Raw genomic sequence first — 16,099 nt, forward strand, 5'->3', positions numbered from 1 at the left:
ATATATATATTTTTTATATATATTTTTTGTGTTTGGGGTACATAGTTACGTGATACTATAAATGTGATGTATATTTGTATATATGTATATGTGATAATTTGTAGATAGACTGTCGGTTGTTGTGTTTTCCTTGATGTTTGCTCATATATGTATGGATAAATTTTATATGTAATTCTTTCATATTTATTAATTTATGGACATATCTTTTGCATTTCTTGCTCACAGTTCTTGTTTTTTTCATGAAATTAAAAAAGCTGTGGTTTCGGTTCTGAATTCGGGAGTGGGCTCACCTGAGCCGTAGTGGTCTAAATGCTAACGACTGCTTGACTGATCAGGGACCATCGCACATTAACTACTTATACCTTGGCCTGATATGTGTTCCTGAGACATCTCTCACCAGAATGTGTTCCTGGGACATCTCTCACCAGAATGTCAAACGTTTGGAGAGAGAACTTGAAAGCGTAAAGGGTGAGATAAGAACCTGGATCCCAAGCATTAGCACCACCTGTGGGTGAGCAGCTCAGGAAATCTTTTGGAAAGTATAGTACCAATTTCTTTGACATGTTTCTTACAGACTGTCCACCATTCGAATGCACTGGTGTTTGGGTTAGCGTGATTCACTGTGGCATTTGGAAATGTGCTTGTACTTAACTGTTTCAGTAGTCTCCAATCGCTGTTTACTTAGCCATGCTGAAATGTGTGCTATTTCTGGACTTGAGAATGAGGCAAAAGAGGTGCAATTACATGCAGGTTTTTCAACTTCAAAAGGCTTCTTCTTTGTCAAAACTCATTGTGGGAACCAATCAAAAGCTCTTCCAGAACCAGGATGTATGGTGAGCAGAACATCAGCCTACCTGCTTTGGAGAGAGGTTTTTGACAGAGGTCAGCAGCAAAGATTACTATTAGTGATTATATAAGCACAACACCCATCAATTTTGAAAAAGAGGTAATTCATGTACCTCATAGACTGTGAGTCAGGAAACATGCAGGTAGGCATTGCGGCCAGATAAACCGAGAAGTGGCTGAAAACTACTGGAAGCTAGCCATTTTCAGGACAGAGAACCATTTCTCCTCCTCCACACACCTCTTTTCCCCACACACACACACAGAGAGCCCCCCACACGCACACACAGAGCCCCCCACACGCACACACAGAGCCCCCCCCACACACAGAGCCCCCCCCCACACAGAGCCCCACACACACACACAGAGCCCCACACACACACACAGAGCCCCACACACACACACAGAGCCCCACACACACACACACACAGAGAGCCCCCCACACACACACACACAGAGCCACACACAGGGAACAGAGGCCAGAAAAAACGATCACAACGAGGGAACAGGGGGGGGCAGAAAAGCAAGCACAACGAGGGAACAGGGGGGGGCAGAAAAGCAAGCACAACTTAATCGTAAACAGCCATCTTGACATACTAATCACCTTTGAGACCTCATGCTGACACCTCTCTATAACCATCCAATACAGTTATGCATCGCTATGTTCTGTATGAGGCTAAGTAGAGCATTGTTGATTGAAAAGCTTCTCAAATACACTTCAAAACGCTGTCCTAATCATAGTTTCCTCTCAGAGCACACTGTTTATATAGTACATTGGCCCCACATATTTAGATACAATTACAGTCATACCAAGCATGTTCATAGGCTTGATTTATAGGGGACTGATGGAATTTACATGTAGGAATAGTCAACCCTCTTCAAGGGATACCTGTAAAATATTTGTACGTCTGTAATACAATTAGCTACAGTCAAGTGTCAGTCACCTCATAACATAGTGCCAGTTGCCTCGTAACGGGGGTTGTTTGCACCTACCGCCTGCAGAAACGTATCTTCTATTGGAGGAGCAAAACAAAATACGGCGCACCTCTGGTGGTGTTGCATATGTTGGGTTCACAACAGGAGTGGCTCGTGTCCCGGCACAGTGGTGGACTGAGAGGGCAGACGACAAACAAAGGAGACGCACACAAAAAAAGAATAACTTACCTGCTACATCTCTGCTCTTCTGCTCCGTCCTCAGCAGCACAGGCTCCCAGAATCCCCTGCAGCTAATCCTGATGCTGCTTTCATGCGGCTGAGAGCAGTTAAAGGAATGGTCTACACAAGTATGATTTGGGCTCCCAGTGAGACTGGGAGCCTGTGTTTACATTCCCCAACCCGGCAACGCAGCTCGGTTTGAAGACAGCTTCAGTGCGCCTAACAGTTTGGCCAGCCTGAGACAGCTGGCCAAACCGTCATGTGCTCTGATAACCGTGCCCTGCCCACCAGTCCCCCTCCATGATGGCCCCGCCCCCAATCCTTGACTATTGTAGGAAAAATAAAATAATAATAAACACTTTTATTATCGTTTTATTTTAAACGTTTTGAGACAGGGAGGGACAACGCTCCTCCGCCATAGTGGAAGAGCCGCCTCTGGTTCACTAGGGGAAAAGTCACAAATCGGACAGTAAAGAAATGGCAGGGGGTACAACTTTATCCTCAGTGTGAGTACATTTGTCTCCACGGCATGCTCTATAGAGACAAGATCAGGATGCTAAAGAATGACTGAGGAAAAGGATTTCTGAGACTATGTGGTGGGAGACTATGGCCATCCTCATGGATTTGAAGCCTGCCGAGTACAGCCTTCCAAATTCAGTTGATCACTTTTCCTGCAATGACTAAATGTACAGTTTTTCCTTTGGTTCGATCTGTCCTAGAAAATGATGGTGACATATATTTTATCATGCACAAGTGAGTTGCTGTTAAATGAATGTCCCCAAAGTTTGCCAATAACAGGGAGTGGGGATCCACAATCAAAAAGATCAGGAGGTTGCGTTTTCTTGGTTCTGATCCACCTCTTCTGCCGCCCATGTATTGTAACAGAGGTCTCATAAATGTATTCAAGACATGATGAAGCAAATTTTGATTCATGTGGGCTCACGCATTCTAGCCCTGAAAATGAACAGCTTTCGCAGTCCTTAATTACCATTTACCCCATTGATGAAGGAGATGCAGACCCAGGGACCAGTGAACTAATGCCTATCTCTCACCTTCCTATACCAAGAGCGGGATAGGAAGGCCATGCGGGGCAGGATCATGCTCCATCTTCTATATTATCAGGATTACTGACCCTTTCCCCCTTAGGCAGAACTACAGAGGACTAATTGCTATTTTTTCTTGATCCTTAACCTCTCAAAATCCAAATACTCCTGAGTCTGTCATCAGCACATGATTTACTGGACCATAAAGTTCTGATAGAATTCTTTGGAAAATGGTTTTCGTCTCATGAGCAGTCATACTTTGGTGCTGTTTCTTTACAGTACAGATTCGTAGTGATTCCAACTACTATCGCAGTTGTTGCTATATTTCACTATGTTTAGGTGACAGCACAGATAACTGTCCAAAACAAACTACAATTTCTGCTGTATGCAGATGATACCCCATTCCACATATAGAACAAAAGCATAAGCCCACAAACTGCCTAAAACACGTGCCCCAGAGGATAAAGGAGAATTACCTAGCATTTAAAAGCAAAGAGACCTTAAGTTCCCAACTGTATTTTTAACAATAGCAGGCTGCTTATCAGAAGGGCTGGATGGTCCACGCAGCAATGGAGTATTGGTTAGGGGCAAGAGAGACTCGGATGAGGCGAGGTCAAATTGTTTTGTCTTTATCATAAGCATGGGTTTTTCTTTGCCTCTAAATAAAAAAAAATGTTGTGACTTGTAAGCAAAAGGTACATCAGGCTTATAGAAACTGTTTGCTTCTTTGCATGCTTGCTAACAATATCTCTATTGTTATGACGCACCTGCTCGCCCAAATATGAAATAATTCGGAAAAAGACGCTTTGGAGTCTTTTCTTGACAACTAACATGAGAGCGTCGGTGAAAGTATGAACGTGTGCGCGGTGCTATTGCATAAACCGTCCTGGCGCCGCCCCATCCTTTCATGAGGTGCCGTCTGTCGGATCTTCTTTTGTTGTGGCAGCAGCTAGGTCTTCCATTTCAGGTGCTGCCAATCAAAACCGCAATCAATTAAATCCAGTCTGGGAAGTCCCCGGCCGGCAGCTGGCTATGCGCAAGAAAATGATGAGGATACTGCCGGTCCCTTCGTCTGAGGCGCGGCCCGCGGCAGGTCTCTCTCTGGGGCTGGCAGCTAATTCGCCAGGGTTCGCGGGTCACATCCAAAAAGGCCCTCGTGCGCGCACGAGCCTGGTCTCGGGCCCTCTCGCGGGATTAGCATATTCCAATAGCGCGGAGGCGAGGCGGATGGAAAGACAGATCCCAGGGGAGTCGGAGCCGCCGAAGTCATTTGGTGAGTGGTTGTGGGTGTGTGCTCTTTTTGTCAGAGGCAGGATTAAGTGACTGCGGTGACTCTGTGACAGGAATCGGCGAGAAGGGGCTATTAAGTCAAAAGATACAGCTTTACCGGGCTTATAACACTGACTTGAAGCGCTCGCGGGAAGCGTCTGGTAATCTTTGCATATTTTGGCGCATGCTTTCCCCAGTCGTGTTGCTTGACAGATTATGTGTGAGTATCATTCTTCTGCTGCAGACCTGATCACATTCCATGCCTGCCCCATCCCAAGATACGCCTGTCTGTCCTCTCATCTCAACAAGCGCTGGACGTGACGTCGTAATTTTCTCTTTGCCTGCCGACTTACTGCTGTGGTAAAAGGTTCCTGATCTTCTTTATGGGGCGAAACAGATGGCCCCATAAAGAAGATAAGGAACTGTAAGCCCCGTCCTTTTCAGACTGGGGGCGTGTTTTTCTTTAGAGAAAGAAACGAAAAAAACACGCCCCTCAATCGAAAAGGACAGGGCTTACAGCGAGACAATGATGTCACAGAGACCTCTTCTCCAATGGCTGGCCGCCGATTAGGAGGCCAGCCAATGGAGAAGAGGGGCGGGGTTTACCCTCACTACTCTGAGACATGAAGTCTCGAAGCAAGAATGCGCATGCGCGCAGCCTACGCTAGTCTCGACCTAAAAAAAGTGACATCATTTTTTGTCGGTGCACATGCCTACAAAATGTCGCTGGTGGTCGCAAGAAAGGATATTTATTTACTTTAGCCATGCTGCACCGCATCAAGGATGCTCTGCAGTATAGCTAAAAGCAATTGGCTAGGTCACAAAGGGGAAACCCATTGGCTTTGACAGTGTTTTTGTTTTCCCTTCTGTGGACACATATGCTTTGAAAGCGTGTATTCTGAAATTATACTCGGTGTCTGCCTCATCCAAAAGGCGTACCCCAATCTTCTTTTTGGAGGCAGAAGTATCTGTTACACAGCCAGTTAATATTCATTCCATAGCAGCCTCCTACGTTACCTTCTTCCTTTGTGCAAGTTCGATGCTTTGCATCCATGTGGGAGGTTGAAGTAAATTAAATGGAAAAAAAAGAAAAAGGGTTAAATAGCGGACCTCAATGAAATCCTGAAACTCTTCATGTGGTCAAGCCATTTCCCGTTTCATGTCTTTATGTGCTATGTCCCCTCAGTCTGGATATATTTTAATCTTCACATTGTCATGAAGTGCAAGTCCAAGTTACTCACATAGACTTCTAGTCAATAGCCCCCATTTCTCCTCGACCACTCACCAGCTACCTTTGCTTTTAGTCCATTCTTATAAGTTATTTTTTCGTTTCCTCAGAAAGCAAAATGCTTGCGTCCGGTTGAGTCGACAGGAATATTGGAAGGTAACGAGCTGTTTCGGGCGTGGCCGAATCGCCTCCGGGGTTTCTGTTTGCCCGAAGTCAGGAAACCACACGCAGCCTAATAATAAAGGAGTTTGCTGTGATTTCGGTAATCATTACAACGAGTAACTTGAACTCTGTACAGCAAACATTCCCTTCTCAAATGCGTAGGCGCGCGCTTCTTTATCTGAGTTTTCGTTAATGCATTCTTTGTGAGAGCAGAGTTTTTTTCCCCTGAGGGCATTGTTTTCACGTTTGCGTAGACATTTTGTGAATGGTTTTCTTTCGCATAATGGTTCCTGCTTGTGGGTTCGCCTTCGTAGTTTCTATCCTCTCCCACCCTTACTCACCAGTGGAGTCACTGTGTTTGTGTCAGGTAAACAGGTCTGTTTGCGTTTTTCACTAGGACTCTAGGAGGAGGGTGATCATTCGGATTTCAGGAAAGAGCAAGTGCTAGGTCGTCCTTACCCGGGAATTTTATGGGGGACAGAGCCTTCAGGGCTGGCGGGTGGGACTCGAGTCGCATGCTTTGTCCTAACGCATGTCTCCTTTAGTTGTTAACTTGTAGGGTTGCGGCAGTGGTGGTGGTCTCAGGTGAATGTGTGAATGCATCGTGCTACCCGCCATTCCCTAATCTAAAGCATAGTTCTTGCGTACTATCTATGCAGAATGACTGAGAGCAGGTGCAGGCCATGGTTGAGAGACACGTCTGCTTGCAGCAGGTGATGGTGAGGCCGTGGCGCGTGCTCCTCTGTCTTCAGTGAGTCAGAATTTGCATTCTATTCCAGAGATTCGTCAGTTTCCACCTCGAACCTCTCCCGCCACCTTGTCCCACTGCTTCGTGGCCAGACGCCATTCGTTCTCTCTTTCAAGAGGGCATCTCGATCATGTGTTCAAAGTGTGTTTGTTTTCAGGGAAGTTGGCCGCCCTCGGAGCGAGCACTGTGCTGCTTGTATTGCAACTGGACGATGGTTGAAGCGCCAGATGGTGCTGCCAAGGCAGGGGAGGGCGACATCCGCGGAAAGAAAGATGTGATCTTTCTTAGTTTTAAAATATGCAAGTTAGAGGAGGAATCTGAAGACCTTTGTTTAACAAAAAGAGTTTGCAAAGGAGGCCGGGCACGCTTACCTTCCAAATGCTAATGTGGGCGGCTACTGTACTAGGCTTTCCCGCGCACAGGCGGGGTAGACATTTAATTGGCACTCTAAAAGTAGTATACCGCATAAGTACTAGCAGTGCAGACTCTGATTAGAGACAACCGGTGGAACACAGGCAGCATATACTCCTTTCTCTCATACAGCCAGAACTATACATCAAGGACCACAGCTGTGCTAGCTTCCATCACACATACAACAGGTTAAGTGCAGTTAGCAATAGAGGCTTCCTTGGTTTATCTCCCACACAGGAGTACATAGTATTAGCATCATCAGTGCAAGCGTGCCATTCTGGAGTAGCGTGCTACTCGCCCAAAAAAACGCTTCACCGCCTAGTAAGTAAGCTCTATATAAATGCAGATACAATACAAAAGCACGCTCATCGGATAAAAATCGGTCATCGATGACATGCAAACTCAAAACTGGCGCAACGCAGGTAGTGCGTAAAGTTGGTTGCACACATACAACTGGTAAAGCACAGTCAGTAGCTGTAGAAGCTTTCTTCATGTATTGAATAGGTAAACCAGTGTTAGCAAACAGTACAAGTTTCCTTCACTCACAGAATAGGAACCTAGGAGATTGCAGGAGTACAAGCTTCCCCACAGAATCGCACTCAGTATTAGTATCAGCAGTGTTTCACTTCCCTCTTACATAAAAGCGGTATACCTCTGACATCAGTTACTGTGAACACACATCAGGGCAGGATAAACACATACACACACCTACACCTCACTGCATGTGCGGGACAGCCAACAGTAGTTGCTGCTTCCCCCATCGTCTTGGCAGCAGTGCTGGGTCCCTTCATGAACAAAAAGGTGCAGCAGGAATGCATGCTTTCCTCCTTATACCCTGTCTGGTCTTGTGGAATATCTTCTGGAGCGGTCAGTGCATTTGCTAAATTGGTTTGTTATCCTTTTTGTGGAAACTGTCCCTCAAGCTGTCTAGAAACCTTGTGAACAATCATTTCTTCATTTAATGGCATTCACAGGTCTCCGTTTTTTTAGTCTCCACATTTTGGTCAAGGCGCACAGGACTGAATGTTTTTCCCCTTTAAGACTAGTCTTTGAGGGCATAGTTATATCACATGGTGCGTCTTCTGAATGCTGGAAGGTGGTAATTGTGAGCGCTAGATGATTATCATCAGTGGTCCGAGTGTCCAGTCCTCTAGCATTTAGATAATTAGTCCTTCTGGTGACTAAGCTGATCAGCTATACTCTAGCATTCAGAAGCTTATCCAGTATTTGAGGTGGCAAAGAACTATGCTTATCACTTCCGTTGCATTTTTGTAGGGTTTGATTGCCTGGCATCTGAGCAAAGCTTTGTAGGAAATTTATAAATAGAAGGTACACGATCAACTTTTAAGTACTTTCCCTAGCTGTTTCATAGGAAAAATTAAGGTCTGTTAGTCTGTGAAAATTAGTCTAAGACCCATGTCATGAAACTGTAGAAGAAGAATACATAAAACGCAGATCACATCCAACATTTAACAAGTCCATCTTGGGATTTGCCATGTAACTTGTGTATTTGTCCCACTTCACTGATCATATCTTAAAAATTAGCATCAAATTATAAATGCTTTAGTCAACTTCTCCGGTTTATGTTCCTTACTGTAGCTGTAGATCGTGCTGTAATACCACTTCTGCCCTTATGTAGGTTATTTGTGTTAATCTCAATGTGCTCATGCCAAATACATACCCTATATGTACTCGTTGGCACAGTAAGGAACGCAGTAGTCTTTTGTAGGTTATTAACAACCTCCAAGCCCTGCTACTCTACTATGTCTGTTGCTTAGAGCTGGTGCCACCACGTCAAAAACCACATGCACCACCATCGCAGCTTTCACTAGCACAATGCTAGACTAGAACAAATGTAACTATAGCACTACAACATTAACAGTACACTCTTAGTAACACCACTGACCAATATCCACAACACCAAAGCAAACACTACAGTAGTAACTTATCAGCAATGCAAAATCCCCTATTCTTTGGAGAACAATCACTCATGATCAATCCAAGAGCCTGGGTTTTTTGACAGATAAAAAACTTACCTTTGCTCCCACATTAAACTGTTTAAAACCATATGGAAATGGACCATTCTCTCATACATTCACTTGAGTAAAATCACAGAAGGATCTCGAAGTAATTTAGTTCATGGTGGGTTTCAAATAATCCCATATGCTTTGAATACGTTTGTGAGACAGGTAGTTAAAATGGCCTTTGTGTGGTTTGTTATTGCTTATATTAAATGACCTTCGCTTAAAATTAATCACCTTTACTCTTTCCAATAAGATCTCAAGCTGCCTTTTTTTCCCACACAAAACCTTACACAGCCTGTCCTATGCATAATGTTGTAATAAGTGCAGGTTGTAGTTCTGTAATGCTTATAATAAAGAGCATTGTAAAGCGGTGTGTTTTTTGTATAGGAGCTCAACAAGTTACCTCACTTTGTCAAACTGTTTCCTTTAGCAACAACAAGGCAGGCCCTTCAACAAGCATTTTCTGGATCCCACAGTGAGTGAATGTCTTGGCACCTGGCCCTCTCCCAAAAGGGAAACACAACAATTTAGCTAAATCTCTTGGATTTGTCAGTACTGTTTTAAAATGTCAATAATATCCCCTTCCTGTCTCTTGTTTGCAGTGGTGTCCTTGGAAGGCTAGAGTGTAATTTCCAACGTATCATAAGTGTTGTTTCATTAAATAAAATCTATTAGCAATCTGATGCCATGAAATTTGTTTTGATGGCTGTCGGTGAAGAAATCTACAATGTGGGAGTGAAGTCATGGGATTAACCAGTTGCCTCATCTTTATTACCTACTTTTCAGAGATTTGGTTGTTTTTGTTATACATAGTTCTGAACAGGCCAACTCTTTCTCATTCTAAGGCATTTCATTAATTTACGTTTGGTGCTTACTTTTGAGGTTTTAATTCTCAAGCACTGTTGCATACTTGCAGCCTCTCCACTGTTGCCGGCATGGTCGCCCCAACTCATTTGTACAGGTTTGTCAAATCCAAGTCTCCACTCCTTTAAACTCTGTGGCCTATGTCCGGGTCCTACAGCCATCCTCTTTACTTCGCTCAAGCCTATAGCATTGCTTCGCCATAGACTGACTGTTAGCTTCTTTCATCATATTGTTGGTGTGACCTGTTTCTTAATTTATTTACACTTCTCTTCTCTTACAGGCATAGTTGTGTCCCTACAACATGTTCGGCAAGAAGAAAAAACGCGTAGAGATCTCAGCGCCTTCTAATTTTGAGCACCGAGTACATACAGGCTTTGATGAGCAGGAGCAGAAGTTCACTGGGCTGCCACGGCAATGGCAGGGCATCATCGAGGAGTATGCCAAACGACCAAAGCCCCTGGTGGACCCCGCCTGCATCACCACCATCCAGCATGGCAAGCAGAAGGTACCTTAAACGTTTTCTTTACTCTTGCAATAAAGCTGACATCCACCCACGCTTGCATTAAATAGACTTTACCGTTGGATTAACCACAGATGAGTCGCCATAAGAGTTGGTGCCAAGAAGCATAGGAAATTCAGAAGTGGGGAGAGCATGAGCAGGAAAGAAGGCTTGTCCTTTGGAGGGTTAAGAGGGGTGTGTATTAGAAGATGGAGCAAATCCTGCTGGAGGGGAGGCAGGCCCAGCAACAAGGGAGGAGGAAGCGATTTTGAAGTGAGTAATCTGGAACAGTGCCAGGACACAAACCAAATGTCCCAGTGCCTGGAATCGAGCTGAACAGCCGCGTGCCCGGGATGAAACTGAATGGCACTGTGCCAGGAATTTGATTTACGGCACTCCGACTCTCTTCTAAGTGGGAGAACATTAAATTGAAAAATGAAATTGTGGTAATCTCTTATATTTACATGGGGATTTAGCTGGGGACTATAGTGTCAAATGGGTAGGATGCAATAAAGCGACGGTCATCTACCAAGGACTGTTGCAGTGCCATGCTAATGACTAACAAGTGACGAAAGATAGCCCTATATGGAGATGAAGCGGTGCTACAAGAGTGTAAAGAGGAAGAAGCATTTACAAAGCCAATAGGTCTTGTCTATACTAGATCTAATGGCTTTGTCGATGTTTTTGAAGCCAGGTTGTGGTGCAGAGAAGAAAATGACACCTAGAACCAGCGGTAATAGAGGAGCCATGCACATGATGAAGATCAAGGGGAAAGAAGATGGGAAAGGAATTTAGAGAAAAGGGCACGGAGGGCAGATGAAAAGGGTGATGGGGAAGAGCAGTGGTAGTGAGCGCAGGGCACACAGTGAAGCTGGTGAAGTAGATACAGTGAGACATGAGAAGGGCACACAGGGAGGTTGTGAGGATGTATGCAGGGAGGGGTGATGAGGGCACAAACTGAGGCTAGTGGAGGAGAGCACCGGTAGGTAAGAGAAAAGCATAGAAGTCGGTGTGTGATTGGACAGTAAAGGCACCAACCACATAGTGGATAAGTAAAAAACAAACTGTCTTGCAAGACCTTGTGGCAGGGGTCAGCACAGGATATATAAGGGTGAAAACGAAGAATTGGGAAAGTGGAGAATGTCCAGTGGAATAAAGAAGAATGGGTTAACAAGGATGAACGGGACATAAATTCACAGCAGAGGTAACAATTTTTACATGGATGTCCCAAAGCAACATTTTTGCACACCACAAACCTTTCAATCGACGTTCAAGAAGGTGGCAAAACAAAATATGTTGTACAGCTAATTGAACTAGCAAAAGCAGAGAAAACTAAATCTTCAGCGTTCACAGGTGTTTTAATAAAGGCATTCAAATTTCGGTCAAAGAACAGCGTTGGGGGTTTAGGCTATTTCAGTTACTAATGCTATTAAAACGCCATGCAATGATTGTGTCGGGGTTGTACCCTGCACACATGGTTAACATGGCAGAAGAAGGTGCTTTTTTTTTTAATACGCCTCAGCTCAGACATTCAGCATTTGAGGAGCCTCGGCGTTGCTGCTGTAAGGGGATCATAAGTGTTCCCTTCTGCATATACTTGTAAGACATGATTCTGTAAGGGAATACGGTTACATTTGACAGATGGTAAATCTGGCTGGGAAGCACTAACATTGTTTTATATTATACATTGTTTCATACAACGCCTTACACCACCTTTCTGCTCTTGCAAAGCCTTTAATTTAGATGGGTTGCTTCTTACCAAATTCAATGGTAACCAAGTTACCAATGATGGAAGTATGAAAGGCAGAGTCGGCCTAGCAGGAATCCTAGTCCTTAACATGCAAATCTTATTCCAGAAGCCAGAGTTTAACTCATTGGCCCATCTGAACGGTTAAAAATAACAGATTCATGAAGTGCTTGTTAATTCGTGCTTTTCAGTAAAAATAGTAGTGTTGGAGAATAAACACAATAAAGAAACTCAATAACAATAGAAATACAGCCAGTTTTGTGTGGTGCAAGGTATTCAGAAGTTTCCAAAATGGCAAAATATAGTGTGAAATGATCTCACACTTGTTAAGGATTAAAAGGTGAAATGCAAGAGAAAAACGGACTGAGCGGCAGTTGTGGGCAGATGTTGGAAGTGTAAGGAGGCAAAGTGTATAGGGAGTACTCTGGTTGAATGGAGTGAGAGCACTATTAAGGGAGGTGGGTAAATGCCATTTGTTTATTTGTTTGAACTTTCTAGAGCACAAATTAAGGCACTTTACGTGTAAATGTAACAAATAGCAGGGTTAGATCAAAATGTGGGCAAGGGATCAACATGACCATGTCAACTTGAAACAAACAGCTGATGTTGGAGAGTAGAACTTGAAAGATAATGTCTTAATTTAATGTTGAAGATCTTGATTTTAGTTGAGGAACTATTTGAGTAGGTGTGGTTTGTGGTGTTTCCCGAAGAAGATAAATGGGGTTAGCGTTCTAAGATGGATAAGGGAATTTCAATCCGCTGTCCTGAGAATAATTGTTTTCTTGCGGTTTGTGTTTTTAAATTGGGTCACTTCTAGGAACAGTGCTTCCTATTATGTTTTATGTCCTTGTGGGAGAGGAGCTTAGTTTGAATCTTGCATCTTTCAGAAGCAAGTTTTGGTCTTGAGGTGTGCGAGGGATATGGTGGAACCTGTTTTCAGAGTATAATCATGGCTGCTAAGCAAATGTTATCTTTGAGTGGGAGTATAGAGGAAAAATCGTCCCTGGCTAGAACGGATTTGCAATAATTCAATCTGAATATGACAAATCAGTATACTGCTGTTATGAGATGTTCAGGGAATGAGATGACAGATTTTCCTCAGAGCTTGTAGCTGAAAGTTGGTAGGCTTTCCCCTTTGACACTCAGAATGTGAGTGTGGTGCGAATCTAACATGAGCCCTAGGGATTTTGCAATAGAGAGTGGTGTGATGGGAGAAACCCTTCAGGTTGAATGAGTTCAGAATGGAGGAATTTTCTTTTGATTGGTAGGAGGATACATACATGTTTCCGTTGCTTTAGGTGGAGGAAACATTCTAACATTCAGACTTGTAATTGCGAAATGCAGTTTCATAGGTTTTAGACGCCCGTTTAAGGCGACATTTTAAGATTTAGTGTATCGTTGTATTGGTGCACAGTGGCACTGAAGTATTTCGTTGTTAGACCGAAGACTAAATGTATCTATTTGTTTTGTTACTATTGAGGCTGATTGTACGTAGAGACTGTGTTGAGGTGCAATACCTGATTTTCACCACTAGGCAGGAAGTGATCAGCCCAAGACCTTGCCTCTGAAACTCATGCGTTGTTCCAGTGTCTTCAGTAGTGTATTGTAGTTGACCTTGCAGATGTGACTGAAAAGTTAAGTAACACAATTTAAGAGGTGTTCCTTTTCTAGGCGGGAGCACTAGAAGCCAACTTTTACAGGAGAAAGAATATCGGGGGGGGGGTGCATTAGATTTAGTCAGGAACAGAGAGGAGAGCGAGTTCCATAAACCTAACTGCATTGTATTTGGATAGGTAAAGGGTTAAATGAGAGAGAAATCGATGGGAAGAGTACATCGGGCTAGAACAGGGATGTAGAAGAAAGGTAGTATCCGAGGCAACCGGAATGGCTACAGGTTAGTGGCAAAACATGTTATGGCATTGGAAATGATATGTTTAGAAGTTGGCAAGCATAAGGCACCCTATAAATGGCTCCATGAAGCTAGCAAAGCATCAGTTAAATAAATAAGAGGAATGATTGCGCCCAGTCTGGCAGTAGAGTGAATGCCTTGAGCAGTGATACCAAACGACTCCTGACAGCCGTGGTCGAGGAATGTGCCAGGCGTTGGAGGGGTTTGAGTTACTAAGGAGTGAAGTGGATGAGGAGTCACACTATTAAAGAGTAGTGACTACCACAAACCAAAATTAGGGGAAGTGCCGACGTTTATAGGATGGGCAGTACCAGGGAGCAAAAGGCTTGAAGCTTGAGCTCTAAGAGATCCTAGGAACTCCCAAATGTTAGTGTTTCATTTAGAGCCTCCTTCTAAATAACCGCTTTAGCCAAGTATTTAAGAAAAACATGTATTTTACATCACACTGGGAGGAGGCAATGTCCTAGAGTAAATGCATTTGTCAAATAAGAGATCTTAAGTGAGCATGCAGTCCTAGTTACTAGGGCCTGAATTTTTTCCAGTTGAGAAAGTGGGCATTTCTTCTGGACTGTGGCGATCAGGAATCTGATCTGGGAAGAACACTTATCAGAGTTACTTGAAAGCTAACCCCAGTAGATGCAGTTACTGATTACAGGACAAACTGGGAACTCTCCTTTCTACACTGAGTTAGTGCGGACATGATGGAGTCTGCCTGAGTTGGGGACCTAACTTATCTGACCGACCGAGGAAGAGTGAAAATATATATGCCTTTATCATTGATGCCGCTAAACGTTCTCTCCGAGGCAGGCCCAAACAGCTTTTTGGATTCACAATGTCTTTCTGACCTTTGTTATTAAGTTGTGAGGTATGAAGCAAAACCCCATCCATGCCAGTTCTGTGTTTTTGATTATTATATATATGATTGAATTTAAATGCCTCAACATTCAATACCATGGATAGACAGGAAGGCACAGGCCTACGATTCTCTTAGTGTGTGCACAGAGAAATAAATGCAGCATATCATGAGAAAACGCCCCAAGCAGGAAGCAGCTTCATTCTCTTGTGGTTCGTAGCCAGCCAGGGCAAGCATCGTGCTGAGATCAGCAGCAGCAGACGCAGAGTTGGCCCAGTCAATGTTGTTGTGGAAACGGCCAAAGAAAGATTGCAAGATAAAAAACAATAACTGGTTTAGCTGGACTTGTAGGTTGAAAATCCTTGGATCAGAGAGCTTGGTTTGAGAGAAAAACAAAATGCGAGGTTCATATTTCATGCCCAGAATGGATCCGGCATGAATACTTTAAATAGTCTGCAGTCTTGATTCCACCCATTAATCTCACCCTGATTCCTGGCTTTGTATCCAGTGAGTAAGTCATGCCTTGTTACACCAGATGAGTGCTTACCAAACATGTAAAACCACATCCCAATTTCAAGTAGGACAGACTTTCAAGACCACCTAGCTTTAGCGGACATGAGGTGGGTGATTGTTTAATTTGATTTATTATTACTTTTTTAATGCAACTAAACCATTGTGTGGTAGCGCACTGCCATTTACATACAGTACATTTTTCATTGACATGGCCCTAAATTTGCACATACAGTTTACTGATAAAATGATATTTAATACAGGTGATAATATATGGAAATTGGGTTTTATTTAATATTTATTATTTGTGTATCACCAACTAAAGTGTTTTGATTTGTTATGATCCTATTAAAATAGTACTTCCTTTTTTGCTTTCCTAACTGATGAATGTGTACAGTTCATTTACCAGTAGTTACATTGTGTAGTGTTAGAAAAAATAACATCCTTTAGCCTTTCACACACCCTGTACCTCTGCAAGATTATCAAATACTTTATTTCGCTAACTGCAAAGTGAAAAGAGTTTGTAAACACCAGTCCTTATGTTAAAAAAGAAACCACAATTATTTCAGAAGATTTAGCCAGATATTTGTTCTGTCTTTGAAGCACAGCAAATATGACAAGATAAATACATAATTTAAAGGTATCCTTATTTGTTGCTTGGACTTTTACAACCCCAAAAAATCTGAATGGGACTCACTTGTGGATCGCAACCCGCAGTCTGGGAAATGCTGCATCAGATTAATTACAACACATAGATCATATGCTAAGGACCAAGTGGTTCACATCAGCAGTATGTAGAATTAAAACGGTATTGAGGACTAGACGCGGTGCAAT

General features: G+C 43.3%; 1 protein-coding gene across 3 annotated transcripts in view; it reads left to right on the forward strand.

Annotated features, from left to right (window-relative positions):
• The window catches only part of PAK4 (p21 (RAC1) activated kinase 4), a 217,645-nt gene that overhangs the window by 97,039 nt on the left and 104,507 nt on the right, over positions 1-16,099 (forward strand). For all 3 annotated transcript variants that reach the window (XM_078661317.1, XM_078661316.1, XM_078661318.1), the window contains exon 2: positions 10,028-10,252. In XM_078661317.1, coding sequence (XP_078517443.1) covers positions 10,049-10,252 — 204 coding nt within the window. In that variant the 5' untranslated portion in view covers positions 10,028-10,048. The remainder of the gene's footprint in view (positions 1-10,027; positions 10,253-16,099) is intronic.

The sequence above is a fragment of the Lissotriton helveticus genome, chromosome 9, assembly GCF_964261635.1.
Source record: "Lissotriton helveticus chromosome 9, aLisHel1.1, whole genome shotgun sequence".
Taxonomy (NCBI): Eukaryota; Metazoa; Chordata; class Amphibia; order Caudata; family Salamandridae; genus Lissotriton; species Lissotriton helveticus.